This window comes from Limulus polyphemus, unplaced genomic scaffold (assembly GCF_000517525.1).
Source record: "Limulus polyphemus unplaced genomic scaffold, Limulus_polyphemus-2.1.2 Scaffold44, whole genome shotgun sequence".
In the NCBI taxonomy this organism is placed as follows: domain Eukaryota; kingdom Metazoa; phylum Arthropoda; class Merostomata; order Xiphosura; family Limulidae; genus Limulus; species Limulus polyphemus.
The window spans coordinates 887,485-898,648 of record NW_013665654.1 but is presented as its reverse complement, the minus strand read 5'-3'; the positions used below and the strand labels follow the sequence as shown (position 1 = coordinate 898,648).

Below are 11,164 nucleotides of genomic sequence, written 5' to 3'. Positions count from 1 at the left end.
GACTTATAACACTAAAAACTGGATTTTGATACCCATAGTGGGAACAACACAGATAGCCCATTCTGTAACATTGTGTTTAACTACAAACAAACATTAAATATTCTGTTTTTAGCTATGTAATAGATGTAGACCACTATAACTACTAAAAGTTTACTGATAGTTTTTACGTTTCTTGAAGAATTAATATCAATAAAGAGCCTTTGCTTTTAAAATTTTTAAATTGTTGATAACCAAATGTTGATCAGTAACTCAATAACTATATATGTCTTTTTTTAATTAACTGATGGTTTTATGTCAGTTACCTTGTACAAATGTCACCTGTTGGGAAGTCATGGAGGACAAGCAGACTGTTCCCTATGTCTGACCAGAGATCCAAAATACCAATGCTCTTGGTGTGGGAGCCAGTGCAGTTACAGTGACTCTTGTCTTGAGACACCAGCACTGACGTGCCCACCACCTCGTATAGATTGGGTTAGTTCCTTGGTTTTTAAATTGATTATCTTTTGAAGATAGTAATATTAGTAACACAAGTTTTGTACTTTAGAAATAATGTCCCTTCATTTTATGTATCGGTTAACTTTAATTGAACCAAAAACAATAATGTGTTTGTGTAAGCCAAAGCTGTTGGGAAGTTTGATTTAACAGAAGCATTTTTTGTGTAAAATAATATCTTAATTAGTCAAATGATAGTACAACTGTAAATTGAGAGTTAATGAGAAGGTTTCTATAAAATTAATGATATTGAACCAATCTCAATTTCGGAAGTATAAAACATGTATACTGAATTAATGGAATGTAACTCAAATCATATGAAACCAGTTTTTTTTGTTTTGAATAACTTTAGTTTGCACTTACCTGTTATTCAGATGTGTTTTTTATTTTTCGAACATTCCTTGATGTGCTTCTTCATCTTTTTATTCAATCTGCATGAGGAGAATGTACATTTTGTGAATTAAACCAGAGAGCTGTTAGATTATTAATTTTTTGCTCTGAAAATAACTTTTCATGCACTAGATCCACCCACTAAGTGGGCCTATCCAAGGGGGAACTTTAATGGCTATAGAAGGGAGTAACCTTGGAACTAGTGAAGAAGAAATCAGCAACAAGATAACTATTGGAGGGATTCCTTGCATTCCCATTGAATACAGTGTATCAGTAAGGTAACAAAGAATCTACGGAAAAAAGAAAGCATCTGAGATTTAAGATTTCTATATATGAATTTTATTTAATATTTATTTGTATTTTGCTCTTTAGTCTGACACGACATGAGAGTAGATCAGTAATTTATATACTAAAAAGTCATCAGTGTCAACCTTTATTCTGTTCGACTCTTGAAAAAACACAAAATGTCTAAAACTTGTATGCACACACGGAGACTCTCAAGCCTATGTTGGTTCTCAAGCCTATGATATTAAATAGTTTTTTCACCTACTAATGTCTTTAGCCACTTTCATGAAAGTTAAAGCTATAAAGAACACACCATTGTTATTGTGAAGTATTTCAGAACTTGTCTCATAAACAGAAACAGCTGAAGAAATAATGGATGACTAATTTTTCACATTACTACAAATTTAAAAACCTTAAATAATGATACATCCTTTAATCATAAAGATTTAAAGCAACTTACTTATAGAAAATATGCATGCTTCTAATAACAGTACATCAGTTGTTCATTATTATACACGTAAAAGTCAAATGTAAATGGAGCATAATATAAAACTTTGAAAATATTTAACAACTTGAGCAAAATGGAGTACATTTTAGCAACTTTGTTTAGTATTTTGTTGATGTTTTCTACTTAAATATACGTTGTTTATGGTAAATTATTTTAAAATATTTTTATAATGGTTATCTATAAATAAATTTGTTACAAAATTATTTATTTTGCTTGGTCATTGTACATATAATTATCAATTTCAGATCTTTAAAGCTAATTATATCATTGATATATATATATTAAAATTATTCAAAATTTAAAACATTTCAAGAAATCAATATTTTGAAAAATGAAGACGCATCTTAATAACACATACAGTAGCTTGTTCATTGAAATACTGATAAATTGTTTTCACACTTCATGATTAAAAGTAGTAAAACTGTGAAAAATGATAAAAACTATTGATGTTTTTACTCTTTCATAAATAAAAATTGTATTGTCAGATAAATGAATTGATCAACTGACACATCTAAGACACAATATTGTTCAAAATATTTTTTTTATATCTAGAAAAATTGTGAAAGCTTGTATTTTACACTGATTTTTATACATGTATGAATACTAAAATATAGTTTTGTTTATCAACATAAAACTACTTAAAGAAGATAATCTTAATGTGTTTCATTGTATAGAGTCGTGTGTCGTACGGGTCCTAGTGAAACACCCAGAGCAGCTGAAGTTGTGGTTGGAAACAATGCAGGTGTGACCAGGGCTCGAGAAAATTTTTTATACAAGGTATGGACCGAAATTAAAATTTAGGAATTGTTATGCAGAAATTGTAATACTAAATTTTGTTTCAACTACAAGTGGATATGAATTTAGGACTTATAACACAGCAAACAAACTCTGTACAACCTAAACTAAAGGGTTAACAATGACACTTTTTTAGTATCTCACATTACCACATCTTTCATCTCAGTAAAAATGTTATAATAAAAAAGTTGACAAAATCTCAAAATTCAATTAAGCAAAATGATATATTTTGCTGTTTTAAATGTGTATTCTATGCAATTTAGTTTATGAATTGCCAATTTAAGTTTTTGTAAGAAACATTGATGTACATGTCATAGCTGAAATAGCTACTAATTTCACTCTTCTATAATTATTATACATTATATATATATCTGTATTCAGATAATTCTAAATTTTTGTGCAGATGTTCTTCATGTAATGATATCCTCGCTGATCAGATGTCAAAAATGTGCTAATTCTTTTAAGCATGTAAAGGTTGCCTAGTGCAAATTAAAGTAGCATGTATGTGCATCTGTATGGAACTTATAGAAGGTAGACAATTCCAGCAGGTGATATGATAACTTGTACAAAGGTGGCATGGGATGGTTTGTAGACTATTGGTTGAAGTAAGTAACCTAATAATTTCTGGAATACTGCACTAAGGCTTTTGCTTGACTATAAAAGTAGACACAGATCAGGATCTGTTGCCTCTCATGTGTTATGTCTTGGAAATGACTCCTTGTTGCTCCAGCAGCTAGTAGAAGTCACATGAGAAAGTCGTAAGTTGGTCATTTGGTACACTACATATACTATACATGTGTATATATATATATGTTAATTAGTTGTTCACTTGTATTAGTTTTTCTTACTCTCCATTTTTGATTTATTTTGTGCATAATATTACCTGAACCTGCATTTTGTAGACACTATAGACTAATTAGTTGGATGTAATTGTAATACCACATACAGAGAAAAATGTTTTTACAAGAAGAATTTTGAACCATTTAGGTAGTCACCTTGAAAAGTGTTCACCCCACTATTGGACCTAAGGCAGGAGGAACTAGACTATATCTGAGTGGAGAAAATCTGAATGTTGGAAGTCAGATGAATATTTATTTGGACAACTTGCCATGCATAGTTGATAGGTAAGAATGTGGAATGAATTGCTTTATTTTTAATGTAGTTAGGATAATGATAACTTGTATACGAGAACACTCTGTAGCTACGATCCAATAAATAATTTCTAAAAATCTAAGATAACAAGAAGCCTTTTCATATTTGGATATTTGTAATATTGACTAAAACATCGTAAACATTTCACACTTCATAATATTACAAGTAAGAGAAATTTCAAAAGCATTAACTCTTTTTGTTAACACAAGTTTTTGTTCTGTTGTATAGTTTGTTTGTTATTAGGCACAAAGATACAAAAAGGGCTATCTGTGCTCTGCCCACCATAGGTATCAAAACACGGTTTCTAGAAGTACAAGCCCACAGACATACCACTGTGCCACTGGGAGGCTGCTGTATAGTAGTGAAACGTTTAGTTATGTTTAAGAGAAACATTTTATGTCAGAATTTTGTAGTTTTTACTTACATCTTATCTAAGATGCATACAGTACAATAATTTTACATGTATTAGTTCCAAAATGCAAGGAGGATGGTTGAACAAACTATAAATTCTTTTTAAGGACACAAAAGTTTTACTTACTAGTTCTTAAACAGCCATAATATGTTTAAAATTCTACTATCATTTGAGAGAAGTTTGTTTTTCCTCTAACTCCTTCTAGGCTTTTGCATTTGGACCTGTCAAATATGGTTTAATCAACTAAGAATGATTCGTGATGTGTCGAGAAGTTATTTTTCTTTTAACACGTGTCGTGTTGTATGAGCCAAGAGGGTCTTTTTACTATGGGTTTGTTAGTTACCAAACATTTTCCAATGTGGAACCTGTTAAAAAACCTGTTTTTAGACATATCTTGAACCAAGAAATTCTCACAACTTTTTTTATTTTACAAAAGTTGAATAAATATTTTAAACGTTATGTGCTTTGTATCCAAATGGATGTGCATAGTAAAGCACATAGGCATGGCAATACAATTACTATTACTATGGTAGCTGTTTGACTCTTCTTCTTTTCCTGTGACCACATTCAAGAAACTAATGACTTCTGTTGGGAAATCATTATTGTAAATGTTGTCTTTATGCTGCACCTTGAGTTCTCAGAATGCATTTTTAGGTGTAATGGTGTAGTTCAGTTCAGACACAATGAACATCAATGTGTCTCTGTAAGGTTGCTGTATTACCCTAGAAGAAGTAATGTCAAGAGTACCATGTTTTTGTACTTCACTGTCAGGGCTGTAATACATTGACAAATCTCCGTGTTGGATGATATATTGAATTAATCAGGATATGTAGATAGCATATTTTCAAGCATTTTTCTGGGGCCCATTTTATTCCACTGATTCTCAAGGCTTTTTTGAACATGTCAAATCAGTCATATATTTTGAACCAAACCATGTACTCTTGGCCATAAATTTTACCATGTGGTGGACATAATGGCCAACCAAGAGTAAATTCCTCCACAAAGTAGCTGGAATTCTTGAATTACTAGAGAATTCATTGGCTGCTTCCCACCATGCTTTTGATATATTTTTACTGCAGGGGATAGTCCATCACATGAACAACCACAATGGCTGCATTTGAAGCATATTCCACAATTCAGAAACTTGCATTTGCATGCTAAACACTCCATGAGAGTTCCATACCACATTTTTCTTGACCTGGCTATCTACAGAATTGTTGATTAAAGGTAGTGCCAAATGGCCACGTTTCAGCCAAGGAGAATTATCACAAAGTTATAGCAAAAATAAAAAATAAAAGCATAATGGGTTAGTATTTCTTGATCAACAACAAAGACCCACCACCTTGGCTCATAAGACGCATGTTAAAATAAGTAGATTTCATAGCTCTCTAGTGATGGCTAAATATAAATCAACTAGTTGAATGGCCACTAGGGGTACTAATGGGAAATTCCAGTTTTCTATTTCACTAACTGGGGAACACATACAGTCTATATACTTTCAATCCTTACTAGCATATTTAGGACAAAAACAGAAACACTATTTATATTTGTAACTGATAAAACATTAGTTCTACAACTACCATAAAAATCAGTAAATAAATCATATAAATGATTTGTTAACTTTTATAAGACCTCTCACCCTGCATTACATGGGTACATCTGCTAGTGTTTGAAATAAAAAGTTAAGTTGTGGTAATATTTAACAAAATAATAACTGTGTTAAGATAAGTCATTTTATTTACTGCAGTAGTTTTTAACACTCAATATCTATTTTTTTATATATTTATAATTTATTAAAGAGAATTAACTATAAATGATAATTTTGTTTTGTTCTGATAGAACATTAGCCAGTAATAGCCAGGTAAGCTGTCGTACCACAAGAGCTCCCTCCCCACGCTACAGTGTCTCAGCATTGTTTCTTATGATTGACAATGCTACCCTCACCTTATCAACTCCATTTATCTATACGTTTAATCCAACAATACTAAGAATCTATCCACTGAAGAGTTTTGTCAGGTAAATAAACTTGCTTTAATAGTTCTACATCATAAGTTGTGTTTTACATTTTAAACTTGTGTTTGTAAATAACAAGCATATCATTATTTTTTGTTTTGTCTTTTGATTTAATGCTGAATATTTGGTTTTCAAATTCCAATAAAGATATATCTTTCTAACTTTAATTTCATTTTAGCTCATCAGCATCTGATAAGTTTGAAATCTTAAGATTTCATTGTGCATGAAAGAAACTGTTTTAGAAAGAACATAAGATTTTTCTTCCCACCAAGATTGTAGTTCAAAAGAAAGAGAGATGTTTAAAAAAAATTACCTTGTGCTACATGATGAACTGAAACATCATTGTTTTTTATTTCTCATTTTTAATTTCTTCAAATAATTATTTATAACTTATGGAGTTGTCAGGATATATCTATTTGAAATAATAGCCTTATTACTTTTTAAACACAATATTGGTAATGATTTAAGTTTTCAAATACACCAAATATATACACCATGCATAATGGTGACTTGTTTTTTTTTGTTCAGATAAAAAAATGATAAATTAAAACTTTCTTTCTTAGTGATAGTTTTTATGTTTCTGTATTGTTAATTAACATAAAAATAAACATTGTAGTGGAGGAAGAAGTGTCACAGTAGTGGGGACGTCTTTTCAGTCTGTCCAACAACCTCGTATGGCTATTTTTGACAATGAGACTCTTCTTAACGAAACAGTGAGTATTGGCTAAATTAAAAAAATGTTACTACAATAGAATATTTTCACTTTGTTTTGTAAATCAACTATCAAATTGTTAGAAATTCATAATTATTGTTTGGTTACCTGTGTAACATTCCTTTCCTCACTGAATGAATAAATGTCCAGACCTCCAAGAATTCAATGAAGGACAACAATTTTCTTTTCAAAAATCAAACTTTATTCACACAAGAATCAAAGTGTAAGTTTGTGTATTACATTATATTATGTAGCTATTAATTGTCTAGTTGGTAAATTAGATTTTATTGAGGTTTGTATTGTGTTTTTTAAATAATCCAGAAGTGTTTAGCAAAGACTTAAGAATGTGAAATAACCAAGAAGAAATAAAATTCATTCCAAACACTTTCATGAACACTTATTTGCAAGTTGCAGGACCAAAGCACTTACACTAGAAGAAGCTTTATGATTCCACTTTAAGAATGGTGTCCTAGTGCAAATTCTAACTTGAAGAGTTAGATAACTAGTTCTGTTTTTGTTTTTTTTGGGCTTAAAAAAAAAGCTAGCTAACAAAACTTTTAATTAAAGAAATACAAATTTAATCATTAATTGAAAGCAGTAAAACCATCACAAGCTTACTCAATCAGCTTAAGGAAGACAAACCTGTTCTTACCAAGAGATGGGTTCAAAGTTTGTTAAGATTTTCAAACCTAATTTAGCTTGGCATTAAGAGTTTGGTTTTTGCTGTCATTACACTCTTCATGACCAAACAAGCTAAAGAGCAAAAGTAAAACCTATCTAGAAATTCCATATTAATCAGTAGTTTCTTGAATTGAATATTGCATAAATTGAGTACAAAACCACATGTGATACATTTTTAAACATCCCAAGAATGATAATACAATGTTTATTTAAAAACTAGTTTAACATTGGAGAACACTACACAAATATCTATTCCAGTAGTACATGCTAGTGGTTATTCTTAGAAATACATTGTACCAATGTATGTTTAGAAAACGTTAATTCTACAATATTTTGACAGTTAACTTTCAAAATAGGTATAATGATGTGTTGACTACAACTTGGCAATAATGTTACATACATTAAATAAGACCATTTATCTATAATTACATTAAAGATAAGATTTAATTATTACACGTTATACTTTAAACAGTCAGTATGTACATACCATTTAATTAGCTATCTAAATCTAGTATCTTCTTAATTAAGAGAACAGCTAATCATTTAGACTGCTAACTACATACAAGTTTCTAAATCAAATGAACAACAAGGCTTTTAGTTTAAAATATAAACTTGACATTTAGTTAAACAGCCTAGTTTTGTGATGTGCCACCATTATACACTTATTGATTGTTGATCATATCAACTATGCTAAATAGTAATATTAATAATGTATTAATTTTTTCATAAACATTCACTATTTCAGTCTTTATACTTTAAATGTCTATGTCATTTAAATATTTCTACATTATAAAGGAACTCTATTTTAATAATACCTATAATGAACAATTAAAATACACCCACAGATATTTAAGAAAACTCTCAACAGTGGTTATATTTCTACGAGAGAGCAACATATCACATCTGTGTTACATTTCTACCTACTTCCATTTTCTCAGTAATAATGAATGTCAATAATTTCTTGTTTGCTTTAATCATCAGGTATGTAAAGTCATCAGTAACTCTCAGATGGTGTGCCCCTCACCATCTCTTAGTAGGGATGCAGTCCGAGCTCTTTTGACTAATAGTAAAAGGAACACAGGAATGCATTTGGAAGCACTAAAGTTTCAGATTGGTTTTGTTATGGATGATGTTACCAGTGTACGTGAGCTTCAGACAAACTTTCCAACTCTTCACTCAGACATGGTCTATGTTCCAGATCCAAGATTTTTTCCATTTGATGGTAATGGAATCAAGTTATATAAAGGAGAATCCTTAGTGATTGAGGTAAAGTGTGACGTTTCAATATCTTTTTGATAATTAAGCAGTATCATCCTAAATGTTTTCTTTATTGCTTATTTTTGTATCCATATTTTATTTCTTCTTTTTTGTTATAATAGGTATTTGATTTTTAATTCACTCTAAGGAGAAGGTATCAGTTGTTTTTATGCCTGTTCAAATACAATTGTCCAATGATTTGAATCAAATTAAGTTATTTAGCTATACCTGTTATAATCTTCTAAGCTACTTGATTGCTTTAAGTGAACTTTAGACAAAGAAGTATTCTTGGAATTTCTAGGGAGAACATCTTCATCGAGCCAGTACTGAATCTGAGGTCAGTGTGACTATTGGTACTCGACCATGTAACTTAACCTCACTGGCAATGACCCAGCTGGTGTGTTTACCACCCGAGGACCAACCACAAGGAACAGATGAACTTGGAAGATCAACTGCCACAGCACTTCCCATGGTTGTGGTGAGCAAAGATATTTGTTGTCTTGTACTTTTTCAAGTTAATATTATCACCAAATACTCTAGACTTTCAGTGATTAGGCTTATATAAGCTTCAAACAGAAATTGTTTAAAATCTATCTGGATCACTCTTTGACTTTATATCTTTATTTTGTATTATCAGGATATTTAATTTTTGTGAAATTGTACAAATGAAACATAATAACTGCTAATTGTTTCTAATCAAGCAAGTTTACATACTTTTCTTTCCACTTTAATGAAATTGATTTTTTTTTCAACTTACTAGTCCAGTTAGATATACGAGGGGACACCTGCAAAACATTTCTCTCAAATGTATTATCATCATAAAAATTTGAACTTACAAAAAAAGGTTTACTCTTGTCATTAATCATTTTTGAATCTCTATTTTACCTGAAGCTAAATTAAGCTCAGCTTGTTACTTTTGTGAAAAAGCAACATTTAAAATTTTTGAAAACTTGGCAATTTATAAAACAGACTTAATAATAAATAATTAAAAGTTACTTTCAGCATTAATAAAAAGTGTAAATCTGTTTCAATATAGTACATTTTAAGCTTGATACATTATTTTCCTTCCTGTTTTTCTAATTTATTTTTCAAATAACAATTTATAAACAAAATATTACAGGTACGGGTGGGTCTGAACCTTCGTTATGAAATTGGCTACCTTCGTTATGAGGTGATGAAAACCTATAAATTTCCACCTGAGGCCATTTGGGGAATAGCTACTGGTGGAGCACTTCTAATGCTTCTTAGTTTTGTCATTTTGGCTGTATTAAGGCACAAAAGCTCTCAGGCAGAGCGAGAATATAAGAGGATTCAACTTCAAATGGACACACTAGAGAATAGTGTAAGATCAGAATGTAAACAAGGTAAGTGATATTGGTGATTTGTAATTTTCTGAGTTATGTTTTTAATTAAAGAAAAAGGGATTCTATGACAAATAATAATAATACGTAAATCATGCATAATAAATAAGTTATGTTTTATGACTACTATTCATCTTGATATTACACTTTATAGACCCATAATCAATATTGTTCTATAGTTTAAAGAACTAAAACCTCAAATGTGCGTTGGAAGTCATTAGGAATTGCACTTGTGTCAGCCTTATACATTATTAGAGCCATGTTCAGACTACAGTTAAATAAATGATATGACTAGAGTTTTCGAAAGCAATTTATATATGAAAAGTGACCTGTTGGGAAAGAAATCCATTATAATTTAAACCAGTTTGCTTGATGGTTCCATATCCATTTTGATAAACAACCATTGCCTGTGAATACTTTTATCACAGTAACATCTGTTTGAGATAAAGGAACCACATGGAACTATGAAGAGATTGACAAATTGCTGTTTTGTAGCTTACTGCTAAATTCAGTAATATGTATAACATTTTTAACTTCGGAACCCTTCCTTCGCAATTGAAGTTCACAATTCATAACATAACATAATATTTTGGGACAACATGGTACCTATTGGTCCATCTTGGCTGTTCCATCCTCAAAACTAAGTTAAAATGATTTAAAAAAATAATAATCAAATAATTTTAAACCCAGCCCTTTTCATTTATATAATTATCAAGCTTTTTCTAAAATTCACTTAAATTTACTGCCTCTACAACATCTGAAGGCAACCCATTCCAGAGGCCAACCACTCTGTTAGAAGAATAAAACTGTATTAGCTGAAGATGACTCCTACCTTGCCAAAATTTATATTTGTGTCTCCTAGTCCTACTATTCTCATTGTTAAATAAAAAAAAAAGATGATACGTCAACACTATCAATTACCTTTACAATCTTAAACACCTCAATCAGATCCTCCTAACTCTTCTTTTTTCAAGAGAAAACAATTTGAGAGATTTCAGCCTCTCATCATATGACAACCCCTCCATTCCAGGCATCATTCTAGTAACCATTCTCTGAATTCATTCAAACAATTCAATGTCCTTCCTAAGATAAGGAGCCTAAGACTG

At 30.6% G+C, this 11,164-nt stretch overlaps 1 protein-coding gene across 1 annotated transcript in view; it reads left to right on the top strand.

Annotated features, from left to right (window-relative positions):
* Positions 1-11,164, top strand: part of LOC106462161 (plexin-B-like) — a 256,950-nt gene that overhangs the window by 232,135 nt on the left and 13,651 nt on the right. The window contains exons 16-25 of the mRNA XM_022389702.1: positions 299-471; positions 1,015-1,160; positions 2,350-2,452; positions 3,458-3,594; positions 5,874-6,050; positions 6,664-6,760; positions 8,422-8,706; positions 8,999-9,175; positions 9,818-10,061; positions 10,508-10,569. Coding sequence (XP_022245410.1) covers positions 299-471; positions 1,015-1,160; positions 2,350-2,452; positions 3,458-3,594; positions 5,874-6,050; positions 6,664-6,760; positions 8,422-8,706; positions 8,999-9,175; positions 9,818-10,061; positions 10,508-10,569 — 1,601 coding nt within the window. The remainder of the gene's footprint in view (positions 1-298; positions 472-1,014; positions 1,161-2,349; positions 2,453-3,457; positions 3,595-5,873; positions 6,051-6,663; positions 6,761-8,421; positions 8,707-8,998; positions 9,176-9,817; positions 10,062-10,507; positions 10,570-11,164) is intronic.